Source organism: Mustela nivalis (genome assembly GCF_964662115.1).
Source record: "Mustela nivalis genome assembly, chromosome: 2".
NCBI classification, from domain to species: Eukaryota; Metazoa; Chordata; class Mammalia; order Carnivora; family Mustelidae; genus Mustela; species Mustela nivalis.
In genome coordinates, this window is record NC_139021.1 from 147,877,978 (window position 1) to 147,899,795 (window position 21,818).

Genomic DNA, 21,818 nt, shown 5'->3' on the forward strand with positions numbered 1-21,818 from the left:
AAATGTCTTTGAGGGAGACACAAGACCCATCTCTAAGAACAATAGCAAAAGCAACTACCTTCAGGTTTTGGGGTCGTGTGAATTTGTTGAGAAGTGCAGTCTGAATGAGCTCCCACCGGCTCCCTGCAGTTCGCTCACCATTCTTTAAGGAAAAGAAATAAATGAAATTATTCTAAGTTCTTTTAGGTCAAAGAATCAGAAGTCAAATAAGCACATACAAAACTGTCTTTCAGAGAATAAAAGAACATCTGTTTTGTGCTTACTTCATCTTCCACAGGGTACAAGTTTTGTTCTGAACAAGGCATCTTAACATGCTTGTTGTCCCACAAATCTTTAAAATGTGTTGGGAAAGGTTTAGGAACTTCTCCTGCTCGCAAAAGGTCTACCTGAAAAAGAGGGAAACAAGGAAACTGTAAGTGCATCGAAACGAGGCATACCTTCTACAAAATAATCCAAAGAAAGCAGCCAAAGCAAATGCTATAAAATGCAGACCAGCTCCTCAGTAAGAAATCTCAGAAGTCCTCTCCAGCTGTTCCTGCTCCTTATTTCCAGTTGATCAGTTTCCAACTCATCATGTTAGCTCATTCCATCTCCATCCCATCTAGGCCCTTGTTCCTCATTATTGCTTCCCTTCTATCCTTCCCCTAACTCCCACTGCCCCCAGATATTCACCCTCCATAAACCCCTTACTTGAGAACAAACTCAATCTTTCTAAAGTATTCTCAGGCTCCTAATCTTATAATGGCTCCCCTTTACCTATAGTGATACAAATGATGTTCTCAATTTTTAACATCCTCTTACTCACACTACCTGGTTAAACATCTATTCTGAACTTCAACACGCAATTCAAATTTCATTTCCTCTAAGAAGTCTTCAAAAACTTAAGGACAATTAGTTTCTTCCCTCTTGTTTTAATAGATCATTATCACACCAGAAAACATCTGTTTTTCCTTCCCCCACTGGACTCTAAATTTCTTGAGAATAGTAACCATATTAACTATGGACTCTAAATATTTATGACAGAGCCTGGTTTATACGTTTTTGTATGTGTACATAGATACATATATATGTAAATACATATGTATGTGTACACATACACATATGCTACTTATAATAAGCATTAAACAAATGTTTGAGGAAAAGAATATTTGAAACATGAAAGGTTTACATTTTGCCTATTCTGGACATTTCCTATAAATGGAATCATACAGTATGTGGCCTTTTGTGTCTGGTCTCTTCTTTTTTTTTTAAAGATTTTATTTATTTATTTGACACAGAGAGAGATCATAAGCGGGCAGAGAGGCAGGCAGAGAGAGAGGAGGAAGCAGGCTCCCTGCTGAGCAGAGAGCCTGATACGGGGCTTGATCCCAGGACCTGAGATCATGACCTGAGCTGAAGGCAGAGGCTTTAACCCACTGAGCCACCCAGGCGCCCCATGTCTGGTCTCTTCTTAAATGTAATGTTTTTAAGGTTCATCCATGCTGTAGCACGAATTAGTTCTTCACTGCAAATAAACAATCACATAAATGTAAAATTTGAACCGTAATATGTTATGAATGAGAGCTTCATGGTTTTATGAGAACCTACTACTCTAGACAATTCCAACTCACCTGGTGAGCTTAGAGAAGGCTCTTCCTTGAGGAAGAGGCAATTGAGCTGAACTCTTAAGAATAAAGTTCACTATGGGGGCACCTGGGTGGCTCAGTGGGTTGGGCCGCTGCCTTCGGCTCGGGTCATGATCTCAGGGTCCTGGGATTGAGTCCCGCATCGGGCTCCCTGCTCAGCAGGGAGCCTGCTTCCCTCTCTCTCTCTCTGCCTGCCTCTCTGTCTACTGTGATCTCTCTCTGTCAAATAAATAAATAAAATCTTAAAAAAAAAAAAAGAATAAAGTTCACTATGAAAAGGAAGACATAAAGCTCGTTCCTCAAAAAGGGAATAGCTTATGGAAAGGAAGACTGTCCAATACACAGCTCATAAAAAGTCTGTAACTCAAGGAGCACCTGGGTGGCTCAGTCAGTCAAGCATCCAATTCTTGATTTCAGCTCATGTCATGATCTCAGGGCTTTAAGATCAAGCCCTGAGTCAGACTCTGCTCTGGGTGTGCAGACTGTCTAGGATTCTCTCTCTCCCTCTGCCCCCCCAGTCCCAGAAAAGGAAAAAAAAAAAAGAAAGAAAGAAAAGAAAAAGGAAAAAGAATGTCTGCAACTCCGGAGAAATAAAGTTGTAGGCCATCTATACAGGTGGCTGTTAAAACCCTCATCGTGGAAGAGACCACCCATAGAAAGAAAGTGAGAAAAAAACAGGACCTACGGAAAAGCCTTGAGAAACTCTAACAAGATTTAATGGCCACATATGCCAGAAAAACTAAAGGAACATAAGACATGGCTAAGGAGGTAGGAAGAAAACTAGGATTATATGCTATCATAGAAGCCAAGGGACAAGAATATTTTGAGGAAGAAAGAAGAGTCAAGAGTCAACAACTATGCTAAAAGTATTTTCAACCTCAGCTGGAGGCCCCAAAGGTGATTTTGTAAAAATATTCCATGTGATCAGAGGTGACAGAACAGGTACTAGTCCAGGTTCACACACATGGGAACACATGATATATATAAAAGTAGGCTTTGTGTGTTTGCATCTGAATGTGGTTCTACATGTTTTTATCATGTCTTTAAAGATAAACAAACACCAAATAACATGTCCCTGCACTACATTTCTAACAGTATCAGCTTTATTTTATTACTCTAAAACGTGTAACTATTAATATGTGGCATCTTAGAAATGTAACTAGGTTTATCCAATAATTATTAACTACATGTATATATTACTGTATTCAGAAAAAGGAATCTAGAAGAAAATACACCAAACTGCTAAACTCTGGAAATAGGACTAAGAAAGACATGGGTTTTGAGCTACATACTTTCATATAATAGCTGCCTTTTGTTTGTTTACAATGACCCTGCATTACTCTTGTAATAAGAGAAAGATCTTTTAATAAAAGACTTAAAATTCACAGGTTATATCTAAAAATAAGTAAACAGTAATTTCAGAGATTAAGTAATGATGGTATAGGATGCTTTCGGTTTTACTTACAGACACTGAGACAAAGAAAGGCAGTCAACTCAAAATACCACTTCTCTCCCCAATTAATCTTCTCTCCGAATCCTGACCATTAACATTTTCTTAGTCATCCAGCCTTTTCTTATTTCTCCCAACCGGTATTTAAGAATATTCACCACATCCTATCAATTTTACCCCAAAACAAAGCAACCATCTACATGCTCTTTTTATTTCCACATTACCCTATCTCAGTGATTTGCAAATTCTTTTAAATACCATATCCCTTTCTTCACCTAAGTAATCTCATATGAAATCATATATAAACAAAATAAAGCTATTTTTATAAATATAATTTTTACAGTAACCTTTACTTGTTCCAACATCAATAATGACAAGGAAATACAAAATACAAAATTAGGGATGACAGCTAAAGCTTGTATCAACCTTCTACTTAATTTACATCTATATCTCTTACACAGTATTAAGAAAATCCTACTGCTATGCCTAAATAATTGCAAATGATGTTTTTGTTTTTATAGTTTCAGAGGCGGAGTCTAATGATTCATCAGCTGCATATAATACCCAGCGCTCACTACATCCTCCTTAATACCCATCACCCAATTACCCCTTCCCCCAACCCTCCCCCAATTCTATTTCCTAGAGTTTAGCATCTCTTATGATTTGCCTCCCTCTCGATTTTCATCTTATTTTATTTTTCCTTCCTTCATATTCAACTGTTTTGTTTCTTAAATTCCACATGAGTGAAATCATATGGCATTTGTCCCTCTGACTGACTTATTTTGCTTAGCATAATACCTTCGAGTTCCACCCACATCATTGTGAATGGGAAGATTTCATTCTTTTTGAGGGCTGAGTAATATTGCATTGTGTATATATACCACTTCTTCTTTGTCCATTCATCTATCGATGGACAGTAAGGTTTTCAAACTGTTACTCTGAGGCTTAAGGAAAATCTTCAGTTAAACAGCAGTGATAAGGGAACATCAATGGTATGGTCTGCACTAAAATGAGTTCTCTTGGTAAAATCTGCTGAGTAAAATATATTAAGCATTTTCATATTTGAGTATGTTAGTTCCTTTATTATAGGCTTTTCACGGTTTAAAATATACTTTAGAAGTAACAGATGAGTCAAATTTCCTAAGAAACCATGAACCACTTCCATGCAACACAATTTGATAATTATTGTTTGCGTATTTTTCATCTCTTATCTGAGCTCTTACATTACAATTCTGTTTTCAATGTATCTCACTTCGACTTTCCTTCCACACAACTGTCTGATTAATCCTGCTATAGCATAACTATTGTATGGACAGACATTTTAACAATTTCCAATACCTAGAGACTCAAGTCCAATTCATGATACCTAAAGCCCTTTATAATATGGACCTAATCCACTTTTCAAGACTTGTCTTCCACCATCTTCCATCCAAATTCTAAGCTCTAGTAATTATTTTCCATGTCTAAAGCAAATAGTTTTTCAACTACAAAGCCTCTTCTTCTAAGGATTATGTATGTGTCTTGGAATTCTCTTATTAATTCTCCATCAGAAATTTCTGCCTCTTTTTTTTTTTTTAAAGATTTAGTTATTTATTTGAGAAAGAATGAGTGAGCATGGATGTGGGGAGGAAGAGAGAGAATCTCAAGCAGACTCCCTACTAAGCACAGAGCCCAATGCAGGGCTCCATCCCATGACCCTGAGATCATGACTTAAGACAAAATCAAGAGTCAGATGCTTAACCTACTCAACCATCCAGGCACTCCTGTGCTCATCTTTTAGAGCTCAGCTCAAAACCCTACCTCATTCAATGTTGCTTCTACCTCTAACCATGATAAATTCTATACTTCAAAATATCTAATCAACCCCAGACTAAGCTATATAATAAAAGGGATTTTTTTTAAAGTAGTTCCTGTGAAATCTAATACAGAGACAAAAAAATTCTAAAACTACCCAGTGAGTGACAGAAATCTAAAACTGGATTAAGAGGGGTACCTGGCTATTTCAGTCAGTGGAGCACATGACTCTTGATCTTGGTCATGAGTTCAAGCCCCATGTTGAGTGTAAAGATTACTTTAAAAAAACAAAATCTTGGGGCACTTGGATGGCTCAGTCAGTTAAGGATGTGCCTTTGGCTCAGGTAATGATCCCAATGGGATCTAGCCCTGCATTGGACTCCCTGCTCAGTGGGGAGCCTCCTCTCCCTAACTCCCTTATTCATGCTCTCTCTCTCTCTCAGATAAATCAGTATAATCTAAAATAATCAAACAAAATAAAATAAAATAAAATTTTAAAAATTGGACTGTGGTGGGGCGCCTGGGTGGCTTAGTTGGTTAAGTGTCTGTCTGTCTTCAGTTTAAGTCATGATCCCAGGATCCTGGGATAGAGTACCACATCAAGCTCCTTGCTCAGCAGGGAGCCTGCTTCTCCCTCTCCCAAAACAAAACTGAGAAAGTCAATTTCCTTATCAGCTGAAAATGATTCATCTTATGTGTGTATTAAGTACTATTATCAAATAAGCTATCATTATATCTCTCTACAGACTTCTTAGTATTTTATATATCCAGAAAAGAGAAGCAGTTTCTATGACTTGGTCTCTTTTTCACATTAGTAAGTACCATAATAAATCAAGATTTAAGAGTCTCCTCTTTTCTGGTAAGAAGTAATACCTACCCGAATAGTTACTGTGTGATTAGCAGATGGTCTCAAGAGAGGCAGCCGGATCCCACATCTAGGCAGTCTTCTCATCTCCTCAATAGGAGTTCCAAGCCATTTCTTATCTGGAGAAAGGTGAGGTGGAATGTATTTAGGTATCTTCCTTTCTGTTCTTTGATGCTTGATTTCACACTGTTCTTTTCTAAGGTCAAAACAAATGTATTCAGTCACAATCACTCACTGCTAAAGTTTGGTTGGATAAACAAGTACAAAACTTACCCAGAATGTTATTGTTTAAAACATGCCAAGGGGTGCCTGGGTGGCTCAGTCAGTCATCTGTCTTCAGTTGAGGTCATAATCCCAGGATCCAGAACTAAGCCCTGCGTTGGGCTCCCTGCTCAGCAGGGAGTCTGTTTATTCCTCCCCCTGTGCCTGTCCCCAACTCTTGCTTGAGTGCACACACACTCTCTCTCACATAAATAAATAAAATCTTTTTTTAAAAAAAGTGTGCCATGGGGCGCCTGGGTGGCTCAGTGGGTTAAGCCGCTGCCTTCGGCTCAGGTCATGATCTCAGGGTCCTGGGATCGAGTCCCACATCGGGCTCTCTGCTCAGCAGGGAGCCTGCTTCCTCCTCTCTCTCTGCCTGCCTGCCTCTCTGCCTACTTGTGATCTCTGTCTGTCAAATAAATAAATAAAATCTTTAAAAAAAAATAAAATAAAAAAAGTAAAATAAAAAAAAATAAAAAAAATAATAATAAAAAAAATAAAAAAATAAAAAAAGTGTGCCAGGCTTGCTCTCTCCCCTAGGTACTTACAACCAAAAGAAAAAATTATAAACCTTAGAGTAAAACTGAAGAGCTTATTTTCAAGTCTGTGTTAAGAATTTCTAAACAGAGGAAATCACCTTCCCAAAAAAGACCAGGTAAGAATATGCACACTGCCAAATGAGTCATGGTTTATAGCATCAGCTACTTCTCAGGTTTCTAGAATAATTTTCAACAAAGTGAACTTACTGTGGCACATGTGACAGAAAATATCATAGAAATTATGGAGAGCAAGCTTGAAGATTCCATATGGGATAACTGTAAGCTTTATAATCGGACAGACTGATTTAAGTTCCAGCATTACCACCCACAAGTTAAAATTTCAGTGAATTCTCTAATTCAAATTTCAGTTTTCTCATTAGCGAAGTGAATACAATATCGCCTGCCTACCCATTAGAGCATTAGAGAAAATGTAGTATACAAAAACTTAGAAAAATTGATACATAAACAGAAGCTACTATCAACCTAGTATTTTTATATTCTGATAATCCCCATAAATTCCAGAAGGAAAATCATGAAACCAAAAAATTCCCATTAATAATATTCATTTGCTTCTGGTTATCTGTTTTGGTCTTTTTGAATCTAGGTTTAAATTTACCATAAGTAATTAACAGGAAACACAACTATTTCTTCGCTTTAGTGTAAACCATAACTTTGTTAAACCCCCTTGCAAAATTATAAAAGGTATTGCACTATTGGAGATAGTCTTGTTGAAAAGAATTACCTTTTGTCCTCTGCTTTGGGCATTCTCATGAAATGATCTGTGATTTTAGAATCCTTTTTCCCATGTTGCTTTGAATTTCTACATTCTACATTCAGGCCAGAATTGCTTCCAGGTGGTCTGGCATTTAAATCATTCATTCCACTCCGAGTCTCTCCTCCTTCAAATTGAAAATGTAATCGAATTTCACCTTCTTTAGAAGAGGACCGTTTCCTCAATTCAGTGTTGGCTTCTCTTGCTTGGAACCTTGAAAGTTTACTTGCTGTTTGGGAGGAATTGCTATCTTCTTGTTCATCAAAACCTGGACTTGTCTCTTCATCTGCTTCTGAGTCCTGACAGCTATTTTTGGAATTATCCACGTCCATTGGTGACTCAGGTTCACTTTCTTTCTCAAAGGGAGGAGAATTTCCTAAACTACTCTCTTGTCTACTCAGTTTGTTGGCATTTTTCAGTTCAGTACCAACATCCTCAGAGCCGACATCTGACAAGGGACTCTCTGGCACCACATCTACCTCTTCCTGCTGACAACCCGCACAGTCTTCTACAGGACGGCAAGACTTGCTGCACTTCTGGTGGTTTCTGGCTTCTCTGGCCTGTTCACCTTCTGTTGTCTGCTTTTTATTTGTTAACTTTACAGGTGTCAAAAATTGTTGGTTATCTCTACTTCCCTCACTATCTGTGTCACTGTGATCATCATTTCGGGATGACTGATCAACGTTAGCATTACTGAATCGCTCTGGTACCAGAGTTACTGACGAAGGTTCACTTTCTAAAAGCCTCTCTGTATGCTTCCCTTCATTTTGCCACTTACACATAGCTGCAGTCTGATGCTGATTCAAATATTGTGTACTTTTCTCAACAGGTGATTTATCAAGACTTAGCTGAGAAACATTTTCTAATTTTTCCACATTATGTTGGTAAAAGTTATCTTTTTGTACAGAACTCATCATGGATTCTACTCTTGTATTGTTGTTTTCTTTACTATGCAAACTACAACAGAATAAAAAGAACTAATGAGACAACAGAAATTACGATACAATAAAAAGAATTTATGGTATAAAAAATCACTTGTCCAACCACACTCCCCGTGTCACAGCAGTAATTAAATTACTGGTGATATCCTAAACACAGAGCGTGCTCTTTCATGACTCCATGACTGCACATATGCCTAAAGCGCCCTTTCCCCAACTCTATGCCTGGGAAATACCCGCCATTCCTTTAAATGTTAAACTTCACTCACCTCCTGGCAGGCCTTCCTGCAAAGATAAAGCTAATTCTTGGTTCTATATGCTAACCACCACTGTTCTCTGTTTATACCTTTCTGTTCTATTTATCACACTATGTAATAATCATGTGTTTTTGCAACTGCCACCAGTGTACTATATCTTAAACACACAGACTACACTCCTTTTTCATCTCTGTATGTCAAGTATAGACCCTAGCACATGAAGGACTCTAAAAATTAGTATTTGTAAGTGAAAAAGTAAATAAATAAACAGATAAAAAAATGGGAAAGCAAGGAGAAAGTGACATGAACCAAGATAAAACATTCATATATCATGTCACATATTCTTCTATATAGGCATGTTTCTATACCTTTCTGATTCAGTTGTCTTGTTTCCTTTAGTGTCCATCCAACTGGTAATAGTCTTTTGTTTGAAAACTGTAAAAAAAAGAAAAGACACACACCAAAAAGATAAAATACCTATGGCGCCATTTATACATGTAAGGCACTGTGCTAGGTTCTGTGATTTAAACAGAGATTAATCATTCCTTCCACACTCAAGCAATGGGAGATAAGACAGAAATATAAATATAAGTGCATTTGGCTTTGAGCAGAAAGAAAGGCTTATGAAAGAGCTGGGAGGGCCTAATGAATGAGAGTATAGGCTCTGAAATCAAATCACCTGGATTCAAATCCTGGTACTCCCATTGGATTCCTTATGTGTCTTTGTGAGGGATCATTTTTCTGTCTTCAGATTTTTCATTTGTAAAATTGCAAATTAACAGTATTTCCCCTGGACTTATTATAAGGTTTAAATTAAATAACACATGCAAGGTGTTAAGTTTAAGGCACAATCTGGTACATGCTCAGTAAATGTTGGTTCTTAACTACCTTTAGTATTAAAAGAGATCCTGATAAAGAATTAAGGTGCACTTCTGGTGGCTTCTGGCCACCAAAGAAACTACTTTAGGGAACTGGAGTAAATGGGACAATTTGATAAGTAGGGCTTGAATTGTTCCTTGAAGAATAAACGTATACTCGCATAAAGGGAAAATCATAAGCAAAGGCACCAATGCCAGGGAAATATAAAGAACGTAAAAAGAAAGCAACAGAAAATATGACTGGAAAGTCAATTAGGACCATATCAGAGAGGTTCCTAAATGACCCACAAAAACAGATAAAAATGGGGGCACCTGGGTAGCCCAGATGGTTAACTGTCGGTCTTCAACTTCGGTCCTGACCCAGGGTCCTACCAGCCTCCCTGCTCAGCAGGGAGCCTGCTTTTCCCTCTACTGTTCCCCCTGCTCGTGCTCTTTCACCCTCTCTGTCAAATAAAGAAATAAAATCCTTTCTTTTTTTTTTAAAAAAAGCATATACTCAGAGCTATAATTTCGAAACTCAAATCTCGGAGGTGCCCAGTCATGCACGATACATATCCTTGAGGGCAAATCTAAAGGAGCCAGAAGGAAGAGCCTATTGGTAGCAATGAAGCTATTGGTCTAGGTCAGTACCTCCCAAACCTTCTGAATCATCAGGGACTGGTAATTAATGGATCCTGGGACCAGGCCCCAGACCTACTGAATCACTCTTTGTATGATGATGGAGTCAGGAGGGAAGCTGGACTCTGTATTTTTTTTCAAAAAGTGACTCTGATGATCATTAGCTAGGTTGGAGAACTAATGGCGAAGAACCAAAACTAGTCATTGTGAGAAGAGAGAATAAAAGTTGAGAAATGAATCATCACAGATTTCACAATGATTTAAGTTAAAAGTGATACTAAGCTTTAAGTCTTATAGACTTGAAAGATGGTTACAGCATTAAGTTAAAATGTAGACTATAAGACAACTGGAGGGACACCTGGGTGGCTCAGTCAGTTGAGCATTTGTCTTTGGCTCAGGTCATGATCCCAGGGTCCTGGGATCAAGCCTCATGTGGGGCTCCCTGCTCAGCAGGAAGACTGCTTCTCCAGGACTCCTGGGTGGCTCAATCAATTTAAGCGTCTGCTTTTGGCTCAGGTCATGATCCCAAGGTCCTGCGATGGAGTCCTGCTCCTTACTCAGTGGGGAGCTTTGCTTCTCCCTCTGCCTGCTGCCCCCCTACCCCCTGCTTGTGCACTCTCTCTGACAAATAAATAAATAAAATCTAAAAAAAAAGGGGGGGGGCTTTGCCACTCTTCCCTGTAAGGCATGCAGTCTATATCCCTGCCCCTTTAATTTAAAAAAAGAAAGAAAAAGACAACTGGATTTTGGGGAAAATATGATTACATCAATTGTGAACATACTAAAATTGAGATGCCAGAAATAAACAGATAGAAATGACCAGCAGACAATAGCAAAGTAGAATTTATGGCTCAGTAGAGGAAGATACAACATAAATAAATGCAAACCACAATTTACATAAGCATTAAAAATAAGCATGCTTTCAAAATTAACTGCATTGCCTATGGATTAAATGTATATAATACCTTAGTATAAGAAAGTATAAGATGATAAATATTCTCAACTATTCCCCAAACTGCAATGTAAGAATCTGAGCCCCTTAAGACACAGACTCATTCTTATTTGCTTATGTCTCTCCTCAAACACTATAACATGAGCATAACAAATCTCATAACAGATGCTGTCCCAAACACATGAAAATCAACAGCTTTATCACTGTATTTGAGTCCCATATAATTCATTCCTTACATGCCTTACAAAAAATACTAACATTCCAACCAGTAAAAATCTTTGATTAGCATTTTAAAAAGTTTCTATCACAACAAAGTAATTATATTCGATTTTCTTATTAAACACCACATTTCTGTGAATTTACTAAGTTAGTACTTCTACAGAAAATCAGGCTTCAAGAAAAAAAATAGCTTCAATCAGAAAAGGATGAACCACTTGATTCCAAGACTTCTTCTGTAGTTTCATCTTTCTCCATCCATTTAATTTCATTACATCAAACACAAGTGTAGAAAATCCTCAAATCACAAACTAGCAAGGAGCCAAAAATTCACGTTTTGTGCCAGTGTGGAGTTTAAAACACCTTTCTCCATAAATATAAGGATTAAATGGTATGCCTAGCACTATGAGGGCATGTCTACAGAATTGAAAGACTGCATCCAACATTATTTCATAAAAAACTATGAAGTGGGGCGCCTGGGTGGCTCAGTGGGTTAAGCTGCTGCCTTTGGCTCAGGTCATAATCTCAGGGTCCTGGGATCGAGTCCCGCATCAGGCTCTCTGCTCAGCAGGGAGCCTGCTTCCCTATCTCTCTCTCTCTCTCTGGCTGCCTCTCCGTGTACTTGTGATTTCTCTCTGTCAAATTAATAAATAAAAGCTTAAAAAAACAAAAACAAAAACAAAAACTATGAAGTGTTTTCCTGCAGGTCTGATACTGAGAATGTCCTCTCTTCAGCTTCAAGTTTCCTACTATAATTCCTGAAGCCTGTGAAAAGGATAAAGGAGGAGCAGGAGCTGCGGAACCAGTATTTCCTGATAATAAGATACTCCTCAGTCCTTCTGAGAGTCCTACTTCTTTCCATTGCCACTACTTCTTGGCTTTCAAAGGTTTCTTTTGCAACATGCCACAGGACTGCTTCAGAATTTTACCCCTTAATTCCTGAATTGAGGATAAAATTATGCTTTCCACATTATCTGGTAACTTCTGTCTTTTTACTAGGACTAATCACAGCAAACAAAAAGGAGGGCAGTGGTAGGTGATGAAAAAGATACAAGATCTGAAGTCAAACAAGATCTTGGACTGAGATCCTTGCTCAGTCACTTACTAGTACTTCACTTCACTTTGAAGTACACAACAGCTTTGAAACTAACCTGCATTTCAAAGGAACAACCCACCTCCACAAAAAGTCCCCTTCTTCCAGTAGAAGCAGGATAAAGTATGAGAAGGACGGGTAGGGTGAGACCAAAGTAATGGACAGTGGAGTTTTGAGATGAGGAAAGAGGTCAGAAGATGCTTTTGACAGCACTAAGGCTGAAGGAAAGACATGGAGAAAGGGGGACAAGCTGGGTCCAGTTACTTGCCCCCTCACCAACTGCTACCACCATCGCCCCCACTGATCTACACTTAGACCATGCCTGGAGCAGGGAGACAAACTCCAGGTAGTTATAAAAGGCAGAAAAGAGTAGCACTGAGTTCTGCCTATATGCAGATCTGCAGATTTCAACTAATATAATATGCCCAGGGAGGTAAATAATACCATATTTAAAGATGTTGAATGAATATCCATTTCCTTTTCTCACCTATTCTCCTAAGAAAACTATATACTAAAAGTTTTAATACTAAGTTCCTAAAAGAATTTCAAATTTGAAACAACAGTTTTTGTTTGGACTTTGCACATTTTGTTAATTTGTGTCCTGTGCCCAGTATACAAAAATATTTACACATATGAAGTACAGCCCAAGTATTAACTTGGTACCTCTTCTGCAGAAATCTGCAGAAAATAAGATCCAACCATAAGGACTGACTGCCCTCCTCCAGTAGAAACGAACTCTTCCACCTTTATATGCAAATAAAGTTAATGGGTCCACAAATTAGCTTCTCGCAGAAGTCAGATACTGTACTTGGAGGTCACTCTCATTCGCCCCTCTCTTCCACTCTCCTTCACTAAGTTCTCTGAAATCTACAGCCTAAATCTTAAATCCATTCCTTCCTCTCCATCTTCAAAACAGCACCAATAACAAAAGAATAGGTACTTTTTGGACAACTGCATTTACTTCCTGCAACTGATCTCCTTGTCTAGTCTTGGCTATCTCTATACCAGTGTTAACATAAAGGACTAACTTTTTAAAAAAGTCTTTATTTAAATTCTAGTTAGTTAAACATATAGTGTAATATTGGCTTCAGGAGTAGAATTTCGTGATTTATCACTTACATATAACACCCAGTGCTCATCCCAACAAGTGCCCTCCTTAATACTCAACACCCATTTAGACCATTCCCCACCCAGCTCCCCTCCCAACAACCCTCAGTTTGTTCTCTGAGAGTCTTCTGGGACGCCTGGGTGGCTCCGTCGGTTATGCGTCTGCCTTCCACTCAGGTCATGATCCCAGATTGCCGGGACTGAGCCCCATGTCTGGCTCCCTGATCAGGGGGGAGTTTGCCTCTCCCTCTCCCTAAGCACCCACAATCCCTGCTCATGCTCTCAAATAAACAGATAAAATCTTTTCAAAAAGTCTCTTATGATTTGCCTCCCCCGCCTTTTTTACTCCTTACCCTTTAGGTTCATGTTTTGTTTCTTCCACTTGTGAGTGGAATCATATGGCATTTGTCTTTCTCTTATAATACACTCTAGCTCCATCTGACAGCATTGCAAAAGAAAAGATTTCATTCTTTCTGATGGCTGAGTAATATTTAAAAGACTAACTTTTTATAGTGAAATACAAACAACGTGAGAATGCGTCCTACATAATAGGCATTATTTCACGAAACATGTTTGTAATAAATATGGCATATTTACCCAGTTCAAAGATTTCTAGCTCTGTGTAGTGGCTGAATTTATACAGTGGACTATAGGTAGAGAAGTCCAAAGGCCACTAAACCATCTTTTCCAAAATATTAACCAAATGTTATCTCTCTCTTTAAAAGCTTTCAGTGGCTTCCTACTAACTAGAGAATAAAGTCCAAATTCCTTGAAATGGCACTAGAATTTGTCCATAGTAAGTTCTGTCCTTCTTCTTGGCCTTAAGTCCTGTCACTCCTGTCATTTTATGCTCCAGTCCTACCACCTTTGCACATACCATTCCCTCTGCGTATTTCTTTCTCTCCTTGATCTATACAGCAAGTCCTGCTCATCCTTCAATTTATAGTTGAGATCTACTCCCCACTGCCTCTAAGTCCTGAGAGAACTAAGTTTACACCAGTCACCCAAAGACGGACCTCTGGCTAGCCTTCTACACTGTTGACAACTGCATCCTTTTTGAAATGTTCTTTCCTGCATGACACAACAAAAGTCAGGCTTTCACTCTACTCTTCTGGCTGCTTCTCTTCAGTCTACTCTTAAATGATGGTGTTCCTAAAGTTTCTTTCCTAGGTCACCTTTATTTTCTCTATATGCTTTATATGATCGAATCTATGTCCAAAGCATCAATTATCACGTTTATGCCAAGAATCCCCAAATCTTTATTTCCAGTACAGATTAAGAGGTACAAACCCACAGATCCCATTCTCTGATTCCATTCACTTCTCTCCCTCTCTACTGTACACAACCAAGTATAAACCATCATTATCTCCTAGACTAACTTCTTTAGTCTTGGGCCTGTACTACTTCTCTCTTTCAATCCATTCTTCATTTTCTACACACCAGCCAGAGACCTTTAAAAAAAAAAAAAGATGTGGGTGCATACACATACTTAGTTGCTTCCCTACTGAAAACGCATTAAAAGCTTCTCACTGCCCTTAGAGGTAAAGTTCAAAACCCTCAGGACTGCCTATTATTTCCCAGTATGATCTGATCCTTTCCTACCTTCCTGCAGCTCCATCTCTCTTTACTCTGTTGACGGTATGCACCAGTTGAACTTCAGGAACATTTCCTTACTTCCTCTTTTCTAGCTAACTCTTCATTCTTTTTTAGCCCTCAGAATAGGCACCTCATCTTCTGGGAGATTATCTCTGATCCCACAGAGTGGATTAAGATTCCTGACTCCTACCATAACGATGTATGTCTCTCACCTGTCAGCCTGTGGACTTTGTAATTGTTTATCTCTCCTGATAGATTTTAGGATCTAAAGACAGTGCCCAAGTTACACTTGTTCAATCCTGTATTCCAGAAACAAGCGCAATGCCAGCTAATACTAACAGCTCTGCACCACCACCACCCCATATAAAATCTGAACCAAAAGAAGTTGTGACCTTCTTTGTACCTTTTTTCCATCTAAAGGCTGGAGCTTCACATACACAATTAGACTTTCTTAACAACTAATGCAATTTCTCAGTCAAACCCGAGAAAGCAAACAGGTGGAGTCTACTGTCATTTTCCCCCCTGAGAGTGACTGCTCACCCGGGTTTCTCACACCACCAATCCCAAAGGAGAAAATTCGGCCACATTCCCCTACTAGCGACCTCATTGGTTCAGCAAGAGGGCCTCAGAGTGGTGCACATAAGACACCAGAAAGGGGTGACTGGAGTCCCTGGGTCCCCAGACAGAGACCGAAAGGTTCGGGCCAAAGCGAAGGACAAAGATCTTTATTTCCCCACGTACCAAGCGAGGTGGAGCTGCCTCTGTGCGGTACCGCCCGCCCCGGGACGCAGCCTGACGAGGACGGTGGGACCCTGAACTGCACGGGAGCGTCCTTGGAATCGAGGACGCGCCTCTGCCTGCTGGGGAAGCTCCGGGCGTCCGAGGCGGCCGGCGGAGAAGTTGCAGCGGCGCCCCAGCGGGGTCGCTTGGTGCAGGGCTCACAACCGGGGCCCGCACTCATGCTTGGGACCCGCAGCGCAGAGTCCCCGGGCCGGCCCGGGCGGAGAGCCTCATTCACTAACCCTGAGAGGGACGGACTGCGCCTCCTCCTCGGCGCCTCCCGGCACCATTCCCTCTTTGCCGCTGCCTCTCTCTGCAGTTGCTGCTCCGCCGGCCTCCCGAGCCAAGCCCTAGCCAGTCGCCTGCCTTCCCTCTTCCACAGGCACCCCCACCTGCCTCAGAATGCGCCGCTTTGATTCTGGCTTGGTTCACTTTCCCACCACCGGAAGGCTGCCGTCAGGCGCTTCCGTTTTCCGGGACGTATAATGTCGCAAAACGGAAGTATAAGGATTAGCGGGTACCGGCTCCCGGAAGGTCACCGTGTGAAGGAGGCGGTGGGAACGCGGGTCTCCCCGCTGTTTCTGGGGAGCAACGGCAGAACAGACGAACCTGGCCTGAGGCGGCGGTGAGAAGCAGACGAGCAGTTTGCTGCGACACCATGGAGAGCGGCGGGGGAAGCGGGAACAAAACCACAGGGGGGTTGGCCGGCTTTTTTGGAGCCGGCGGGGCAGGTTACTCGCACGCGGATTTGGCCGGCGTCCCGCGTAAGTATCAGGCCTACCTTGTGAACATTTCTCAGTGGTTCTTGGCGACCCCGCCAGACATACAGTGTGTTTACTGTGGGGTTTTTTTCGGCTGGCTTTTACAATCTTCAGTACCAGTGATGGGGTTAGGGTGTTGGCGCTGCCGCTCGAGTCTTTGGAGCCATGGATCCCCGAGAAGTTCTGTCCGGGTGACGTGGACGCGGGATGCTGCGTGTTTTCTTCCCTTTATAGAGGAGTGTGGTGCCTTATCTTTCCTACCACACATTTCTTGTGCTTTGAGCTGTGTGTTTGACTCTAGATTAAGAGAAGAGCCTACCTCTGCAAGTAAATACATTCCAAATAGGCTATAAATAACTTTTAAGCTCTAAGTGTTTCGAAACTGCGATATAGCCTTCAGGGCAGAACATTTAATATTAAATGTAGGCAAGAAAGAAATCTGAGTCGGGCCGGGGGAGGAGCCAAGAAGTGAACTGCACTTTATAGGCCATTTATGGACTTGAAAAAAGAAGCCAGGTAAGAATTTTAGGAAACGAAATACGCAAGGCCAAAAGTGCAGAAATATGAATACTACCTGTCTGTGCCCTCTCAATCCTGTGAATGTCGTCCAGATGTTTGGGACTTTGTGGGTATTCAGCTGGATGAATATAACTTGTTCTACTTCTCCAGGTCTTCTTTGGTCAAGAGCAAAGAGTCCTAGTGTCACTTATGTCAAAACTGAATCTGGAACACATTTTACATATAATAAGCCTTCCAAGGTCTGAGTTTTGGAGCACAAAGGGCACTGCCTTAATAAGACAAAGCATTGTTACATTAATTTGATTAAGGTTTGAAGGTAAATTGAGAGGTCGAGGGTGACCACCATTCACTGAACACCTGGAATGGGCCAACGACTTTTCTGGGTGCAGGACTACCAGTGATCAAAAGAGATGATTGCTGCTTTCATGGAGTTTACATCCTAGTGTGCCAAGTAACACAAACACATTTCAGTGAATAAGTGTATGTAAAGGCATCAAAACAGGATCAGGGGATGGGAGCAGGTCATTGTTTTAGAATAAATAGGTCTGGGAAAGCAACCAGAGGGTGTTTACATTTGACCTGTGACTTGAATACAATACAAATGTGGGGGCGCATAGGCACATGGAGGTACACAAGGGAAAATGATTAGTCCAAGTGCCCTGGGATGAGGGGGGACAGACCTGACATGTTTAAAGAACATCTGATGGGCCAGTGTGTCTACAAAGTTGAGAGCGAGTTGGAGCAGTAGGAGATAATGAGATCAGGAGAGCAAGTAATGCCATTAATGCATTGTTTTATAAGCCATGGTAAGGAGTTTGGATTTGATTAAAATTGCGAATGGAAGCCATTAAGGCTGATTTCCTTTTCCTTAAAAAAAGTCACTTGAGTTACTATATAGGAAGTGAATTGAAGGGACTAGAGCAGATTAAGGAGTTCATTTAGGTAGGAGATTATTACTGTAGTCTAGGTGAGATGTAATGGTTGGACTAAGATGGTAGCAGTAAGGATGGTGGTAAGTAATAGTTCAAGATGAATATTGAATATAGAATTAATAGGACTTTCAGTTGATGAAAGGACTGGAGTCCTGGGTATTTCTTAGATTTGTGAACATCCAAAGGATTCAAGGATTAAATTCAGAATATGAGAAAGTTGATATTCCTTGATAGATTTTTTTCCCATTGTCAAAGTTAGTGGGAGTCAAGTCTGGCTCTCTGAGAGTTTCCATTTTCTTTTGTCCTGACTCCCATTCCTGTGGTGATGACCCAAGAATGTTCTACACTGCCACAGCAACTCACCTTTGTCAGCAACTGTCAATACTAAGATTTGAAGGAACGGCCTTAAAATATTTATAGATAACTCATAACCCAAGCACTGGTTTTCCCATGAAATTCACTTGTCTATTGTCAGTCTTATTTTGCAATTTGTATAGATGTCAAGCATCCTTGTAGCAAAGTAGAGGAAATTAGCTTTATAACTGACTTTGGCTATGCTTCCTGCTACTTTGATTATTTGATGCACATTATTGCCAATATCTTCTTGGTATGAGAGCCTGAGCCACTAGTGCAGGACTTGGTTTGAAATTCAGGACCTCAGGAGGAGACAGCCACAAACTGCCAGACAGGATAAGGAGAAAAGGAGAAAATTTCATATTCAGTAAGCCTGTATATCAAAATTGAAAAACATCCGGAACAGAGTAATTAACACTGAATGAAATAACTTTTTAAAATTTCATTGCAATGTGATGTTTTCTCTCTAGTGACTGGTATGAATCCTCTGTCTCCGTATTTAAATGTGGATCCACGATATCTCGTTCAGGTAAAATTAAGACTAGTCCTTTTATGAATTTATTAGTTTGGTGATTTATCTTACTGCTTTAAAAAAAAATCCAGGTTCTTATGCTAACTAGATCTGTGATACATATTTCTAGAGGCATCAACTCCTTTTTCTTTTCTTTTCTTTTTCTTTTTCTTTTCTCAGAAACTCCAGGATTTGACTTTTATCTCTCTGTTACTAATTAACTAATTCCCTTTAAAGGGTTTTTGGGGTTTGAGGTGTTCCCCTTTACCATTTAAATTGTGAAATGTACTAACATTAAATTTACTATCTTACCCATTTTTAAGTGTACTGTCAAGTAGTATTAACTATGTTTATAATATTGTGCAACAATTACCACCTGCCATATCTGTAACTCTTTTCATCCTGTAAAACAAACTATACCCATTGAAAAATAACTTCATTCCACCCACCTATCCCATGGCAACCACTGTTTTGCTTTTTGTTTCTGGTTTTGATACTCTTAAGTACCTCAAATAAATAGAATTATAGTATCTGTCTTTTTGTGATTGGCTTATTTCATTTAACATAATATTCTCAAGTTTCACTTATGCTTTAGCATGTGTCAGAATTTCCTTCCTTTCAGGCTGACTAATATTATATTGAATAATATTCCATTCTGCTTTTCCATCTGTCCCTGGACGCTTGGATTGCTTTCATATTTTAGCTATTGGGGGTAGTGTTGCTCTGCACATTAGTGTACAAATGTCTCTTCCTGAACCTTTTTTTAATTTCAGTTATATATTCAGAAGTGAAATTACTGGATCTTAATGGAAATTTTATTATTATTTATCTGAGGAATGCCATACTGTGTTCTGTAGCACTATACCATTTTACATTCCCAAGAACTGCACAAGGTTTGCAATTTCTCTACATCCTCACCAACAGTTGTTATTTTCTGCAGTTTTTTGATTTAGCTATTCTAATGAGTATGAGGTGGTGCTCCTTGTAGTTTTGAGTTACATGACCCTAATGATTAGTGATGTTGAACACCTTTTCATAATGATTTTTGCGCATTTTATGCCCATTGCCATACCTTTGGAGAAATGCTTATTTTTGAATTGAGTCTTTATTTTTTGTTGAATTTAAGTTCTCTATATATTCTGAATATTAACCCCTGAACAGGTAACATGATTTGCAAATATTTTCTCACATCCTGTGGGTTGCCTTTTTACTATGCTGATTACTATCTTTTGAGTCACAGTATTTTTAAATTTTCACAAAGGCCAGTTCTTATTTTTCTTTTTTTAAGATTTTATTTTTTCATTTGACAGAGGGAGAGAGATCACAAGTAGGCAGAGAGAGGAGGGGAAGCAGGCTTCCCACCGAGCAGAGAGCCCAATGTGGGGCTCATTTCCAGGACCCTGAGATTGTGACCTGAGCCAAAGGCAGAGGCTTTACCCACTGAGCCACCTAGGAGCCCCCTATTTTTCTTTTTGTTGTTGTTGCCTGTGCTTTGGTGTCAAAAACAAGAAGTCATTGTCAAATCCAGTGTCATGCTCTTCTCCCATGTTTTCTTCTAAGAGTTTTTTGATTTTAGGTCTTATATTTAGATCCATTCAATTTTTATATTAGGTGTTTAATTTTTTGTTTATTAGGTGTTAGGTAAGGATCCAACTTTACTTGTTCATGTGGATATCTGGTTTTCAGAGCCTCATTTGTTAAGAGTTTTTCCCTCATGGAATGGTCTTGGCAATCTTGTTCAGAATCATTTGACTATATGTGAGGGTTTATTTCCAGGTTCACTATTCTGTTTCATTGGTCTATTTGTCTGTCTTTGTCAGTATCACACTCTTTTGATTACAGTATCCTTGTAGTAAGTTTTAAAATCAGGAAATGTGATTATTGTTCTCTTTCTTTCTTTCTTTCTTTCTTTTTTTTTAAAATTTATTTGTCAGAGAGAGAGCACAAGCAGAAGGAGCAGCAGGTAGAGGGAGAAGCAAGCTCCCCGCTGAGTGAGGAGCCTGATGTGGGACTCATTCCCAGGACCCTGGGATCATGACCTGAGCCAAAAGCAGACACTTAACCAACTGAGTCACCTAAGCATCCCGATTATTGTTCTTTTTCAAGATTGTTTTGGCTGCTTGGGTCTCATTGAGATACCATATTAATTAGAGGATAGATTTTTTCCATTTGCAAAAACATGGTATTTTGATAGGGATTACATTGAATCTGTAGATTCTTTTGGATGGTATTGATATCTTTTTTTTTTTTTTTTAAGATTTTATTTATTTATCAGAGAGAGGGGGGGGGAGAGAGCGAGCACAGGCAGACAGAATGGCAGGCAGAGGCAGGGGGAGAAGCAGGCTCCCTGCTGAGCAAGGAGCCCGATGTGGGACTCGATCCCAGGACGCTGGGATCATGACCTGAGCTGAAGGCAGCTGCTTAACCAACTGAGCCACCCAGGCGTCCCAGATGGTATTGATATCTTAACAGTATTAAGTCTTCCAACCCACACACATGGGTTATGTTTCCCTTTCTTCTTTGTTTGCATTTTATGGTTTTCATTGTGTGGGACTTTGACCTCATCAGTTAAGTTCATTCCTAAGTATTATTCTTTTTTAACTTAAAGATGTGTTTTTTTATTTCTTTATTTAACAGAGGGGGAGGGGATGAGAGGGAGAGCACAACCTGGGGAGCAGTAGGAAGAGGAAGAGGGAGAAGCAGGCTCCCTGTGGAGCAAGGAGCCCATTTTGGGGCTTGATCCCAGGATCCTGGGATCATGAACTGAGCTGAAGGCAGACACTTAACCAACTGAGTGACCCAGGCACCCCTATTCTTTTTGATGCTATTATAAGTGGAATTGCTTTTTTTAATTTCTTTTCAAATTGTCCATCACTAGCATATGGAAATCCTTTTAATTTTTTGTGTTGACTTTGTATTCTGCTACTTTGCTGAATTTGTTTATTAGATCTAATAGGTTTCCTTGTGCAATATGTAGGATTTTCTACATATAAGATTGTT

General features: G+C 39.8%; 2 protein-coding genes across 5 annotated transcripts in view; one reads left to right on the plus strand and one right to left on the minus strand.

Moving 5' to 3' along the window:
• Positions 1-16,200, minus strand: part of PARG (poly(ADP-ribose) glycohydrolase) — a 123,963-nt gene extending 107,763 nt beyond the window's left edge. The window contains exons 1-6 of one of the 4 annotated variants that reach the window (XM_082718696.1): positions 16,134-16,200; positions 8,870-8,936; positions 7,277-8,263; positions 5,743-5,930; positions 264-382; positions 59-142 (exon numbers count right to left, since the gene is read on the minus strand). In XM_082718696.1, the coding sequence (XP_082574822.1) occupies positions 59-142; positions 264-382; positions 5,743-5,930; positions 7,277-8,263; positions 8,870-8,907 (1,416 nt within the window). In that variant the 5' untranslated portion in view covers positions 8,908-8,936; positions 16,134-16,200. Of the gene's footprint in view, positions 1-58; positions 143-263; positions 383-5,742; positions 5,931-7,276; positions 8,264-8,869; positions 8,937-15,702 lie in introns of all 4 variants that reach the window. The other 3 variants (XM_082718693.1, XM_082718694.1, XM_082718695.1) reach the window with 3 other exon arrangements.
• Positions 16,201-16,258: 58 nt separating this feature from the next.
• Positions 16,259-21,818, plus strand: part of LOC309857253 (mitochondrial import inner membrane translocase subunit Tim23) — a 31,347-nt gene continuing 25,787 nt past the window's right edge. The window contains exons 1-2 of the mRNA XM_082718835.1: positions 16,259-16,505; positions 18,778-18,836. Of these exons, the coding sequence (XP_082574961.1) occupies positions 16,400-16,505; positions 18,778-18,836 (165 nt within the window). The 5' untranslated portion in view covers positions 16,259-16,399. The remainder of the gene's footprint in view (positions 16,506-18,777; positions 18,837-21,818) is intronic.